At 33.2% G+C, this 15,647-nt stretch overlaps 1 protein-coding gene across 2 annotated transcripts in view; it reads right to left on the bottom strand.

The window, feature by feature from the left end:
* LOC114337838 (protein patched homolog 1) overlaps positions 1 to 15,647 on the bottom strand; it is a 135,775-nt gene that overhangs the window by 32,984 nt on the left and 87,144 nt on the right. For both annotated transcript variants that reach the window (XM_028288380.2, XM_028288381.2), the window contains 5 exons: positions 12,738 to 12,909; positions 9,639 to 9,733; positions 8,903 to 9,023; positions 6,407 to 6,536; positions 1,902 to 2,068 (listed from right to left, as the gene is read on the bottom strand). In XM_028288380.2, coding sequence (XP_028144181.2) covers positions 1,902 to 2,068; positions 6,407 to 6,536; positions 8,903 to 9,023; positions 9,639 to 9,733; positions 12,738 to 12,909 — 685 coding nt within the window. The remainder of the gene's footprint in view (positions 1 to 1,901; positions 2,069 to 6,406; positions 6,537 to 8,902; positions 9,024 to 9,638; positions 9,734 to 12,737; positions 12,910 to 15,647) is intronic.

A 15,647-nucleotide genomic window follows, 5' to 3' on the forward strand; every position in this document is an offset into this window, starting at 1 on the left:
TATATTAGCCAATAATGGAGATAAAGAAGAGCCCATTGCGAGACCAAAATTTTGTTTATAGAATTCATTATTTAGTTGAAAATAGGTATTATTAGTACATAATGTCAATAACTCCATTATAGCTGATACATTTAGTCTTGTCCTAGTTGTTAATGTATTATCATTTTCGAATTTCGTTTTGATTATGTTTAAAGTTTTATCTAATGGTAAGTTTTTATTTTGTAAATAAACTGTTTATGTCAAAATTTACTAAAATATTATTTGGATTAAATTCTATATTTGATAATTTGTTTAAAAAATGTTGTGTATTTTTTATAAATGTGTCATTATTATTTGCAAATGGTTTTATAATATTTAATAAAAATTTTGATAGTTCACTACAAGGAGAATTGATGGTACTACAAATAGGTCTAAGTGGAATATTTGCTTTGTGAATTTTCGGTACTCCATAAAAATGTGGTGTCTTACTGTAATGAGGTGTCATTAATTTTCTTTGATAGTACGTTAGGTCATTTTTAAATTTGAATAAAGTTCTATAGATTTTGTTTTCCAGTGTCTTCGTTGGATCCTTCGTTAATTTGGTATAAGGTCCATTTGTAATTAGATCTCTAATTTTGTCCTCATATTGTACTTTATCCATTATTACAGTTGCATTTCCTTTATCCGCTGGTAGGATTGTTATGGAGTCATCATTTTTTAAAGTTTTTAAATTGAGTTGGGATTGATTTCATGTAATCGAATGAACTATCTTTTAGTAAAGTCGTCCCAGGAACGCAAATCATCAATATTGGCAATATCATTTTTAAAGTCGTCTACTTTAAAATGTATAATACGTGTCTGAATTGCCGATATAAATGAGTCAGATTAAATAAATTATTAGAAGAATTTTTTACTAAACAACATTTTTGTTTATTTAATATTATTTTGTATTTTGACAACGACACCCGACTTGGGCGTCGAAACGTTAATAAAATCATTTTTAGGTAAAATTGTGGCTTATTTCCCATTTGAATATACTTGATTATAATTATTTTTAGCTAAAAAACAGCTCCTATGAGTGTGAACCTGTTGGAGGCTTAGAGCTTTCGTTGCTATTCTTTTGCGAATAAAATTGTTATTTAATATTTTAATATCGTTTGCAAGTATTAAAATAAATACGGCGCCGTTCTGTAGACGCCCTAGCGAGGGTTCGGAAAATAATCCCCGGACAAAAAATCCCCACAAAAAATCCTGGACAAATAATCCCCACAAATTTTTTTGGACAATGGCAATGTTTTGAACATAGTTATTCAAATAAGAGTGAGCAAAAGATTTAAGCAAATAATATTGGAACATGATTCTCACAGCCTTACCTCATTCCCCCACGATTTTTGAAAAAACTCCCCCTTTTTTGTTACGTAAAATTTGAAGTTTTCGATATGGAATTGGAATTCAAAATAACTCTATACACTGAGGCTGAAAGCATTTGAGTCGATCGCATTCACGGGAAAACTTTTAGAGAACTACTCGGCAGCAAATATTTCTTAAGGATTTTCTCTCCGGAATTTTTTGTGGGGATATTTTGTCCAGGGATAATTTGTGGGGATTTTTTGTCCGGGATTATTTGTCCTAGCTTCGTCCTAGCGTTATGATGTCACAAAATCGACCTTTCGGCCATTAAAGAGAAGCTAACCATCATAATAAAATTCCTAAGGTGTAGTGTGCCTCACCACCTTCTACTATCACGAGCCGCCCCTGGGACTGACTGGCGAAATAGACTTGGGACGATCGAAACTCTACTATAGGGCTGTAGCACCAGTGATGATGATGATTATTTTATGGGGGCAGAAGGAAACAAAGAAAGTGGCGGAGTATTAAAATAGAAAAACTTAATTTAATAAATTAGATATGCCTATACTTACTGTCGAGGATCCAATAATGAAAGCTATCACATCAGTAACTGATGTTATGGTGATGGACACACCAGCATGTTTAAGCGTCAGTGCTATTTTCCGTTCCATCGGTAATTTCTTCTCCTCTGCAGTTAATTCCTCCCAACATGCAATTATTATGAACATATCGTCAACACCTACAAGTAATTTATAAGGAATATTTAAGTATTTATATAACAACACTAGGTATGCGGAAGATATTGTTATAAAGGCAGACAACGTCCACAGGCTATAATGAACAAGACAGTTGAGTATGAAGAAGAATATAGACCATCAATAAACAGCAAGAAAACTAAATTTATGAGGTTATCAAAACCCCAAAATAATTATAGTAACGTGATAATTAACGGTAATAATTTAAAACAAGTAGAAAACTACAACTAAAAAAAGTTGAAACAGAAAAAGCAAGAACAAACTTCAATAAAATGAAAACAGCACTTTGTACAAAAAAAAAATGAAATTAAGACTAAAAAGTTAGGCTAGCAAGGTGCTATATTTTCTCGACTCTGCTCTATGAAATAGAAGCGCGGACCTTTAACACGGCGACTACTGAGAAGCTAGAATCATTCGAACTGTGGATATATAGAAGAACCCTGAAGATATTATGAACCGAGCATCTAACAAACAACGAAGTCATGAGAGGAGTTAATGGAAGAATAGAAAAATGGAAACCATCAAAACACGAAATCTGCAATATCTGGGGCATATGATGCATGATTAGAGATACGACGTACTTCAAATGATTATACGAGGGAAGATCCAGGACAGGACAAATAAAGGAAGGAGAAGAATCTCATGACTGCGTAACTTGAGGGAATGGTACGGATGAACATTAATCGAACTAATAAGAACAGTCGAATCTGAGATCAGAATAGCCATGACGATTGCCAACCTTCATCGCGGAGATGCCACGTAAAGGAGATAACTTAAAAAAAATGTATAACTTTTTTTTGGTTTTATGGCATAGACTTGGGTGTCAATTAGCCACTCACAACTTTTTTCCTATTCATACATAAAGAAGGCAATGAGGTCCTTAGAGTTCCATAGCAAACTCTTCCACAGCTCTCTACTCAGTTCAAAAGCTGCAGTTGGCCGCTATGGACTATCCAAGTTGCTCACCACATTTTTCCATTATACATCTTCTTCTTCTTCTCTTATCATATGTACAGGATTAATAAGTTTAGAGGTTAATTTTAGTTTCACAGATAAATTTCATTAAACAATCATATAAATATATATTTTTGCTGTTCAGAGACAATAGATAGGATTATTATTATTATTATTATACATAAACAAGGGCAGAGGGACAAGTCCCTATTATGCCCAAAAACAAAGAAATTACATAAGTAACCTACTAGTAAATACAATAAAAAAAACAACAACAACAAAAAAAAGATACAATTTGGGTTTACATAAAAAAATATTTTAACTATAATAGAAAACTGTCAAGTCTGTTTTTAAATGTGTTGGTAGAGGGGGCTGAGACAATGTTATCATCCAGGTTATTCCAAATATCGAAAACTCTATTTGGTAAAAAATTCTGTCTTGGTCTCGTACAAAAGTTCTCTTTTTTCAGTTTAAATTGGTGACCTCTAAGGCGTTCATCTTGATTGATTGTAAAAATTTCGTCGAGATTTCCGAAATTAAATTTTAATATTTTAAATGTGGTTATTAAGTCGCCGCGTTGTCGGCGAAGTCCAAAAGAAGTTAGGTGGGCCATACTGAGCCTTTCTTCATAGGAAGGTCTTCTCGGTCCCAATGGAATTCGAGTGGCTTTTCTTTGGACGTTTTCCAACAAAATTTTGTCTCGAACCAAATCAGGATACCACGTTGGGCCAGCATATTCAAGAATCGGTCTTATGTAAGTAGTGTAAAGTTTACAGAATGACTGCATTGAAGCTCTCGAAAAACACCTCCGAATAAGATATAGTCTGGAGTTCGCACGTTTACAAATAGACTGAATATGGTCGGACCACGTTAGGCTGCTGTTTACAATAACACCGAGGTCGTTATACGAGAACACTGAATCTAATGGTTGTCCGTTAACGAAGTACGGCACAAGTGGATTGTTTTTACCAATTCTAAGCACTACACATTTTTCTGTGTTTAAGGGTAGTAACCACTGGGAACACCAAGTAAAAATAGAGTCCAAGTCTCTTTGGAGGGCTAACTGGTTTGTGATAGGATTGGCATATATTTTTGTGTCATCAGCATATAACGATATTTTACTTGAAACATAGGAAGGAACATCGCTGGTATAAACCGTAAAAAGCAGAGGTCCAAGGACAGAACCCTGCGGCACTCCACTTTCCACTAACCTGTCCTGTGAGAAAGATTCGCCAACTCTAACTTTGTAATGTCGATCTGTCAGGAAATCATCAATCCAACATAATAAAGTACCGCGAACTCCGAAATGTTCTAGCTTATGTAGAAGTCTGCGCTTAGGAACATAAAACTTAATATTCTTTTCAATAAACATTTTTGAGATTGCAGATATTCAAAAATATCATTATTTACGTGCGAGTTTAAAAGGTGATGCATTGAAAATTATACAAAGTTTAGATTTTTCTGCACAAAATTACAATTCTGCATGGCAGACTCTATGCAACAGATTTGACAACTCTCGGATGTTAGTAAACAATCATTTAAAAGCTCTTTTTGAGATTGAAAATTTAAATAAAGAATCTGCATTAGGTCTTAGAAGCATGATAGATTCAGTTAAAAAGCATTTATTCGCTTTAAAATCACTTCAACTACCGACTGAACATTGGGATGCTATTATGGTGTATTTGGTAAGTGGTAAATTGGATAAATTTAGTTCTAGGGAATGGGAAAAAAGAAAAATAGATAATTCTTTGCCAAGTTTAAACGAATTTCTTGAATTCTTGAAGAATCGTGCTGATTTTTTGGAAACTATAGAGTTAAGCAATGTGACAAAACCGGATTATAAATCTAATTACCAAGATAAACGCTCTAGATCTCTGCTAACTAGTAAAAGCAGAAGTTGTAATTTTTGTAAACAAAATCATTTGATTTACCTATGTGAAGAATTTCTTAAACTTTCAGTAGCCCAAAGATGGGATAAAATAAAACAATTAAATTTATGCCGAAATTGTTTATGTACCGGACATTCCTACAAACAATGTAAATCGTTCGGTTGTAAGATATGTAAAGCCAAACACAGTTCTCTTTTACATGAAAATAAACCATCTGATATTCATGTTAAAGAAAACAGTTCAATTAATTTCAACCCGAACAATGATTCCGAGAATGAACCAAATAAAGTTAAGTTGTCAACTAATACTTCAGAAAATAATGTTAATAGAAATGAGATTGTTTTAAAAAATAATTGTTCAAATAATGATTATGTACTGTTGAGTACTGCTAAAGTTAGAGTATATGATAGATACGGAAATACTCATATCGCACGAGTAATCCTAGATTCAGGGAGCCAATCATGTTTTATTACAGAGGATTTTCTAAGTAAACTCGATTTAGACACAAATAGAGCAAATATTTGTGTTTCAGGAATTAATAATTCCGTTTCATCTTTAAATAAAAAATGTCAATTAAAAATTGGTTCTATATTAAACAATTTTAAGTCAAATTTACATTGCATAGTGGTGCAACAGATTACTGAGAATTTGCCAACTTATACTTTTAATGTCTCAAATTTCTCAATACCCCCTAATATAACTTTGGCAGATGATTCATTTAATGTAAGCAGTAAGGTAGATATGTTACTTGATGCTAGTTTGTTTTGGGATATAATGTTAGATGGTCGCATAGATCTTGGAAAGAATTTACCCTCAAATGTTATGGACAAACTTCTGATAGAATGGACTGTAATATATTATATTAAAAACTTCTTGTATTCAGCTAAAAAATTAATTACAAATTGTTAAAAAATGTGATTTTATATTATGACAATCAATCTAATAATTTTAATGACAATCTAATATGATTTTTTGTTGGATATGGAACTTTACCAACCACAATATAACCAAAAACAGTATTTTGGAGGATACATTGAAAGGTGGAAAACATTACATTTTATTAAATCTTCGATTAAATCATAGGTGTATGGAATGTATTTTGTGCACTCAAAGAAAGTGTGATTCAAATCACCCACCTTCTGACATTCAGTACAAAGATTTGAATCAAAAACTTTAATTCTTGCTAGATGTGGAGGGAAACATGCATGTCCAAACTTCATTTTGATTAATGTTGGTATATATCTTCGAGGTACTACATAATTTTTAAACCAATGTATATTTGGAACAGAACGTTGAATCAGAGAATACTGAGATTTGGAATATTTACAAAGATCTCGCCATGATTGACTCCACTAATTTTTAACTCGATGCTTATAGTGTTAACTAAATCCGATATGCAAAACTTACGATTATTTGAAGTACCATACTCAATAACTTTTTTAGCCAAAAACTTACTAACTTACTTTTTGTATAACTTACCTAACCCCATTAGTAGAAACGGCAACGATGTGTGAACAGGACCATATGGAACTCCTACGAGCGCACAGATTCCTGAGCCTACGACGAAGGACATTCCTATAGATAGTAATCCAATAAAGCCTAGAATAACCTTTTACTATTATTAATCAATTTGTTCATGGAACTTGATAATGGAATTCTGTGTGAGAGAATTTTTATAAAAAACGTAAGGTACAAGAGGACGGCTTAAGTAAGTAAGTATGAACATGAGGAACATTTCCATTGTTGATGCATTATGTATTTTATGTTTTTAGTGATTATTTCATTTAAAATTTTCAATAGGCTAGAAAATGTTAAGAAATGTCATTTTAAATTCACGCAAAACGCATTTGATCATCAACCAACACCATACCAGGTATTTACCATTTATAAAACACCATTGAACAAAATTAACGTGAAACCTACAGATACCAATTTTTCCAAGAGAATGTGTGTATATTGCATCTGTTTTTTAGCATTCTTCCATTTAACTCATTATGCAAGTGGATTCGCCATGAAAAAATGCTACATAATATGGATAAAGTTCGCCATGAAAAAATGCTACATATTATCAAGACTTCCGGCCTGGACGGTAGAGACATTATAATCATCGCAAATTTGTATTGGGGCCAGGCTGCATGTGTTAGGGTTGGGAATCAGTGCTCTGAAGAAGTAAAAATCAAGCGTGGAGTTCGACAAGGCTGTATATTGTCACCAATGTTGTTTAATCTTTACGCTGAAACAATCTTAAATGAAGCGTTGCTAAACGCAAAAGAGGGCATAATCATTAATGGCCTGCTTATGAACAATATCAGATACGCAGATAACACCTTGTTAGTGACAGGATCAATTGAACATCTTTAAGCGTTATTGAACCTGTAATATCGTGAGAAACATTGTAGACAGGGCTTAACACGTGTGACAGCAGTTGGTCACACTGGTTACCGTACAAGATGGGTGTGCGGCAAGGTTCATAGATAGGGGTTATCTACGCCCTAATCTATTAACCTTGGGTGTGCGGCTCGCGGCTGTCTTTGTTGATAAGATCATAAGATAGACATAACCTTAGATAGTAGTTAACGTTGTTTTTATGTAATAGCAAATACTATTGACTGTAATACATACAACTCTTGACATTTCCCATTACATTTGAGGAAGCAAACAATATAGCGCCATCTACTGGTGTGCGGTGATAACCAGAGCAATCTAACCTTATATTTATAAAATTGATTTATTATTGTTTTTGTATAAGTGTTTGAAATATTTTTATTTTAATTTAATTTAGCAAAATTATCTGGTTATTCAAAAATTTATAAAATTAAATTTGAATGTTTACGTCAAATTTTACATTTGCAAAACGTAGTTTCACTTCAAGCCGACAGTGGCGCTAGCGCGCTAGTGGCAACGTGCTTCCAGATTTCTGTGGGAGTTGGATGTATTACAGTCAATAGTATTTGGTAATAGTAATAAAGTGCTTAACGGCAACTAAGAGCCATCTTTTTATTTATTTACTGCTCCTTGGTCACAACAGAACCGAATGGTGGCGATCTGCGCTGTATATGGACTCAAACTCAACGTAAGAAAAACAAAGTTTATGGTTATTATAGTAAACAGGCAACCGTAAATAATAATGACTATAACGTAACAATTGGTGCAATGACTCAACTGAACGCGTAAGTTCTCTTGTATGCCTGGGTACTCATGTTAATGAAAGCTGGAACCCTAGTACAGAAATAAAAAGTAGAATTGCCAAAGCAAGAACAAGTTTTATGAAATTTAAGAACATGTGCAGTCATGATCTCAATTTGGAACTTCGCATAAGAATGATTCGATGTTATATATTCCCAGTACTACTTTAGAGGGTTGAAGCATGGACCCTGAAAGAATCGATTTTACAAAACCTAGAAGCATTTGAGATGTGGGTCTACCGCCGTATTCTGAACATCAGATGGGTAGAAAAAGTCACAAACGAAAGGGTTTTGCAACGTTTGAACAAAAGTTGTGAAGTACTGAACACGGTTAAAAGGCGTAAATTGGAATACTTTGGTCATATAATGCGTCACCCAGAAAAATATGACATACTTCACCTTGTCATGAAAAGTAAAATAATAGGAAAAAGAAGTGTGGGCCGCCGTACAACTTCTTGTCTTAAAAACCTATGCCAATGGTTTGGGAAAACTAGCACTGAGCTATTTCGTGCGGCAGTAAATAAGACAATGATTGTTAATGTGCTGGGCAACATGAGAGCCAACGATCGACAAGCGGTCTCGGCACCTTAAGAAGAAGAAGAAGCAAGTGGATTCATGAATGTTCTGAAACTTAGCCCAACAACAAAATGGCTTGTATATACCACCAATTTTGTACATATTATATGCCCATATTTACTGTTTCTCTTGCATTTATTCCGGTCTCTATTAATAATGGTATTTATTTTCGAAAATTCTCAACACACAGAATTTTTTTGTTAATGATACTTACTCTCATTTCAACAAAATTAAATTTGGATATAACTAGTTGAACATAAAGCACCATAACCATAACTCCAAAGACTATTAAGTCCATATCTTGGAATAAAGCTGCATTGCTTATATCACCGAAACTAAAAAGGAAAAAATAAAATTAATTGACTTATGATTATATTACTAAATCTAACTAAAGAATTAAAATTTGATCCGGTACAGAATTCAAATCGATCCGATCAAAAGAGTTCAAAAATCCGGTCAATTTTTGAGTAAGCAAAATTAAAGAATACTCCTAAATTCTATTTTACTCTATATTATGTATATTCAATTAAAACCAAACAATTCCTTAAAGCCTATGCATATAAATGATGAATGGTAGCAATAGGATCTTCATACAAATACAAATTCATAAACAGAAGGGTCGACACATATCTCTTAAAATTTCCCACTACAAGTTGATATCAATAAAAGTGTCATCTACTCTAATGGCCCTAAACGAAACACGACTCGATAAAGTCGGTTATTTCTATCTTTTGAGCTGTATTAAATCCGGGAATGAAGAATTTCGGCAAAAACTTTGCCAACACTTTGATGCAATTAAAACCAAATATATAATTCATATACAGAGGGTTTAACAAATTATGCTCTTATTGCTCTTGCTCTTGTACCATATATGAGGGGTTTCATAGATAGTCAATCGAGATATAACTTGATCTTGAGTGACGACTACTTATGTTTAGTGTGACACTTACCTTCTACCTGCGTAGTAAAACGTTTCTTTTGATTGGCTGAATTTCTCCAATATTTCTAGGAATAAACCTTCCCAATCTACGGCTTCTTCCGTTGCCTAAAAACTTAAGAGGTCAATAAGGAGGAAAGATAATAATTACTATATAGGTATAGTCCATTAAAACATTTTATACTATCGTCGTGATGAATACATATAACCTAAAAAATTCCAACTCGAAAAGATCTTATGTTTCATTCACTAAAAGCATTTCTATCAAATCTACATCTAGGCCTAGAATATGAAGAAACATAGATGCAAACATAAGTGAAAACTAACTTGGTTTCAGATATGGTTTATTCGCAATGCATATTTTGGGTGCGTTCGGACGACCAGAGCGGCTGGACAGCCGAGCCAGCGGTAGCGTTTAGAAGTTTAGACGACACCGTTGGAACTCAGACGCTGAGAAATTTACTAAGCTTTCCCTGTCAGCGCTGGATACAGCCATGATACTAAAAATAACAAGATAGTATCTTCCCGTAGCCCATATACGTCCGATTTCGCGCATGATGACGTAACTGGAGACCAATTTGAATTTGAATTCTTGTTATGGGTTAACACAGGTGTATTGGGTGAAAGTTAAATGGGATTTGTATGCATTCTGTCATGAAATTATTAATTCGCAAAAAATATTAAACGACTTTTTTGTGATATTCGTTTATAAAAGACATCTCACTTTTACAAAGATAAAATACACTTATCTTACAACCGCGAACGATTCAAACTAATCGGACGTTACGAACCATTAGGAACGTGCGGGTCTCCAGTTGCGTCACGAGTCCCTCTCCCTTCAGGATGCGCAATATATTATCTTCTTATTTATAGTATCATGGTGTAACGGGTAGTTCTTTCAAGACGACAGACTCAGTAAAACACAAGTTAAAAATAAAGTAAATATATTAAAGATAATTATATACAGTTTAAAACAAATAAAATAAAATATAATTCCGTCTTCTGCAAAGGAAAAACAATATTAAACTTTATTACAGTTTTCCGATCATAATAGCAACATTAAAATAATACGATAAACAGTATATTTATATATAATAACAATCTCGCTACGTTAAATCAACATAGCCCTATATTCCGATCCGGAGATCATTCCTCGCTACTACCGCCTATTGCAATAACGATCATGGAAAGACCCACGTCACTACTGTGGCGTCCGCCTAGGCATAGTCCCACCTCACATACGGTGCATCTTTTACCAAGTCAGCTAATGCTAGTTCAATACGCTAGCAGCAGCTGTTGAGCCATGGTTAGTTCAATTCGCTAGCCACGACTGATTTTATCATTCTCCTGGCTCGCCTTAAATATGCTCTTGCTGCCACTACTCCTTCGATTTCCCCCAGCGGCGCTATGCGCCAACTTGTCGTGGCATCACATCGTTACAATGGATACAGCCACTCAGCCGATTTCTGCTGACAGTCAGCCGCTGTGGTCGTCCGAACGCAACCATTGATACAAAGAAGTCTCGATCAGCAAAGGTTTCTTCGCATGTTTTATAGATTATGGGAAGACATTCGATAAAGGTGAATCACAACAAACTAATAAAAAATTGGATTAAACGGTAAAGACATAAGTAATATCATGTATTAAGATCATATAAAACTTGGAGAAGATCCATCATGGACGAGATAAGAAGTCAAGGAAAGTCTTGGAATGAGGTGAAGGCCCTAGCGCAAAATAGAACCCGATGGCGCGTTTTCACTGAAGCTCTATGCTCCACTTAGGAGTTCAAGAACATTATATATATATATATATATATATATATATATATATATATATATATATATATATATATATATAAGATCATATATCAACAATGTATTAGAACCAGTCAGCTCACACATTTTGCAAGAGGCTTAGAAGAGACCTATAATAGGACGCTCACGACAGCTTATCCTTACAGCCCACAGATTATAGAATGACAAGCTTTTACATTAATAAATGGTACTAAAATATATCTTCTTCCTTCTTGTATGTAGGCTTTAAAGCCTGTTTCTTCTTCAATATTAGCCTCCTAAATTGTTTAAATTATCGCACCATCTTTTTCTTGGTCTGCCAATACTTATTCGTCCATTTGGTGACTTATCTCGTGCTATTCGTACTATCCTATCCTCTGCCATTCTACTAATGTGTTCGTTCCACTCCTGTTTCCGTTTTGTTACTCATCCATTTGTCTTCTACATTGCATGATCTTCTTATGTTTTCGCTTCTCTCCCTATCCAACAGACTTTTCCCTGATATTCGTGGAAGTATTTTCATCTCTGTTGTTTCTAGTAGTCGTCTCGTTTTAGATGTGTCAGGTCTTGTCTCCGACATGTATGTCAATACAGGTCTAATTGTGCTTTATAGATTCTTGCTTTTGTGTCTTGTCTTAGATGTTTGTTCTTCCAGATTGTGTCATTAAGAGATCCCGCCGCTTTACTTGCTTTTAAGCTTTGTTGTCGTACTTCCTCTTCAACATATCCGTAACTGGTTATATATATTCCCAGATATCTAAACCTTGCTTCCTGCTTTATTATTTTCCTATCAATTTCGATTTTACATCGTAGTGGATATTTAGATGTTGTCATACATTTGGTTTTTTCTGCTGATATTACCGTATTATTGTATTTCTTAGCTGTTGTATTGAATATGTGTGTTAATCTTTGGAGATCGTCTTCTGCCTCGGCGATTAATGCGGCGTCGTCTGCATAACATAATATTTGGATTTCTTTGTTCCCCATTCTGTAACCATGACCTTTACGTACTGCTTCCATTATTTCGTCCATTATTATATTAAAAAGAAGTGGGCTTAACGAGTCACCTTGTCTGACCCCACTTTGTACTGGTATAAACTGTGTTAGTTTTCCATTTATCTTTGAATGTATTCGATTATGGAATTACATAGATGTTTTCGATGGTTTGTATAATATTGGTTGGTATGTTTCTTCTATAGAGTAAGTGTAAGACGTCTTCGACTTGGATGCGGTCGAAAGCCTTTGCCAGGTCTATAAAACACAAAATATATCTATTATAGTAATATTTTGTAGTATCGAAAAAGTAATCATTTACATACCCAATCACTGGTACCTGCCATATTTCCAACTTTATCCATATCGATAGCAGAAAAGTTCTTTGTCAAATACCAAAAATTGTATAAAGCTTTAGCTTTGATGATATGTCCAGTCTCGTTTTTTTCAACCATTCCAAGGAGATCTTTATGGCTTTTTAGTTTTCCAAACATTTCACTAGAATAATAATGACCTTGAATTAAAAAAATATGATACTTTACACCTTCTATGTACCCCGCGGAGTGCTACCATTTAAAAGGGTGCGTTTTTGAGAAAGGGGTGAATTAGTCCCTAGGCACAAGGCAAATTAGGATGAGTTCTGTGCACTTTTGGTACAAACACGTCTACAGGAAAATTGTTCCAGGTTAAATTTACTATCTAAACATCATATTTTAAAGTCAAAAATATTTTGTTTTACAAAAATATATTCCAAAGGAAAGCAAGAAAAAAAACAAGAAAGATAGCAATTTTGTTTTTTGCTCCATAACTTTTTTCCACGGGGATATAGGTATAGTCATTGCTTCACAGAAAAAAAACTTCCATCCTTTCTCTTTAAAATGACGTTTACGTTTGGTAGAAGTCTCTGTTCTTTACAGTTTCCAAAATATGATTTTTCAAAGTTCGACACTCACAGCGATTTTGGCCCATTTTCCTTGTTACTTCTCAAACATTGTTCTGTAACTTTTTTCTACCTAGCTTTGGGTATATGCAATGTTACATTTAATAGGAAGAAAAGTCAATTACCTTTAAAATGGTCTATTGTAGAAGACTGTATGACTATTTTTAAGCAAGACATGGTTGTTCAAAATTTTATACTTTTAATGATTTTTGATATATTTTACGATTATTTTTAAATTTCTCATTATAACTTTTTTTTATTGTATATTTAGGTATATACATTGTACAATAAAAAAGAAAGCTTATTTTCTTTACTTTAAAACGGTGTATTGTAAAAAATTTTAGGACTATTAGGTCTGGATCACTCGTATGAAAAAAAGTTGATTAATAGCAAGCTGGGTGTCTAGTTGTAGTTGGACAAACTTTGATATATTGGAACACTGGAAGTTTTAATTGTGCAATAGGTTAAAAATTTGGAACGGTCAGACCACGAAAACGTCACATGTATTTTGTCCGACAGAACTTCCAATTGATTTGTTACCCTTTCATTAAACTCTCATGCAAAAATCAGACTGCTATTTATCACCTGTCATAATTCCTGTCATTTGACATATTCTACGTGTTCCACTCATTATAATTATTCCCATTTGGTGATAAATAGCAGCCTGATTTTTGCATGAGAGTTTAATGAAAGGGTAACAAATCAATTGGAAGTTCTGTCGGACAAAATACATGTGACGTTTTCGTGGTCTGACCGTTCCAAATTTTTAACCTGTTCCACAATTAAAACTTCCCCTGTTCCAGTGTTCCTATATATCAAAGTTTGTCCGACTAGACACCATTAAGCTATTAACAAATTTTCAGCTTGCTATTAATCAACTTTTTTTTCATACGCGGGATCCAGACCTATACGTTTAAATAAAATATGCTTTTTCAAAATGTGACATATACACATGCAATATGTCCCACTAAGTTGGAACCATGAAAAACTTTTATATTATTAACTTTATGAAAAAAATTTAAATTTATACAATGCTCTGCCTAGTCCAAAACCTAAGATGCAATTATCAGATATAAAATTTTATTAACAGTGTACGAGGTATGTTAAAAAATATGCATTTCGCTCAAGAGTAAAGTACCTTTATATTTCACAATATCGAAAAGTGTTAAGAAAAGTTATTTGGAATTAAAAATTATGTTACAATATACAATATTATTATATTCTTCTAATCCAAAAAAATAAAAAAAAAAATTAAAATTTTTCTCAAATTACGAATACTCTTGGATATCCTACGGATATCTTGTTTAAAAATAATCCTAGAATTTTTTGCAATACACCATTTTAAAATAAAGAAAATAAGCTTTTTTTATTCCACAATGTATTTACCTAAATGTACAAGAAAAGAGACATAGGCAATTTAAAAAATAATAATTAAAAATATCAAAAATCATTAAAAGAATAAAAACTTGAAAAAGCAAACTTGCTTAAAAAGAACCGTATAATCTTATACAATAGACCATTTTAAAAGTAATTGACTTCTCTTTCTACTAAATGTACCATTGTATATACCTATAAATGCGTAGAAAAAAGTTACAGAACAATGTTTGCGAAATAATGGTAAATAATGGAAATATTGGTCCAAAAATGCTGTGAGTAACGAACTTTGAAAAATCCTATTTCAGAAACTAAAAATCCTAGAGACTTTTACCAAACTTCACATTAAAGAGGAAGGATGTAGGTTATTTTTCGCTGAAACAATGTCTATACCTATATTCCTGTGGAAAAAAGTTATGGGGCAAAAAACAAAATTGCTTTCTTGCGTGTTTTTTTTCTTGCTTTTCTTTTGAATATATTTTTGTAAAAAAATATTTTCTACTTTAAAATGTGATATTTGGACAGTAAATTTAACCTGTAACAATTTTCCTGTACACGTGTTTGTACCAAAAGTGCATAGAACTCGCCCTAATTCACTCTGTGCCTAGGAACTATTTCACCCCTTTCTCAAAAACGCACCCATTTAAATGGTAGCACTCCGCGGTTTTTTTAAATTTAGAAATCCATTGACCATATGAAAATATAAAATCCCGTTAACGTTGTAGTTCCTTTTAACTCCCTTATTTTGATAGCCTATTAATATTATGCAAAGTTTCATTGAAAAAAAACCAATAGTTTCCAATGAGTAATTTTTAAAACTATCGCAAAAAAGTAAATAAATGAATAACGTATTTGGCGTATGTTTTTGTAATTTAGTAAAGTGTTTTGTTTTGTAAAGTGTTCATAATGATTGTTACAGTGT

This window comes from Diabrotica virgifera, chromosome 6 (genome assembly GCF_917563875.1).
Source record: "Diabrotica virgifera virgifera chromosome 6, PGI_DIABVI_V3a".
In the NCBI taxonomy this organism is placed as follows: Eukaryota; Metazoa; Arthropoda; class Insecta; order Coleoptera; family Chrysomelidae; genus Diabrotica; species Diabrotica virgifera.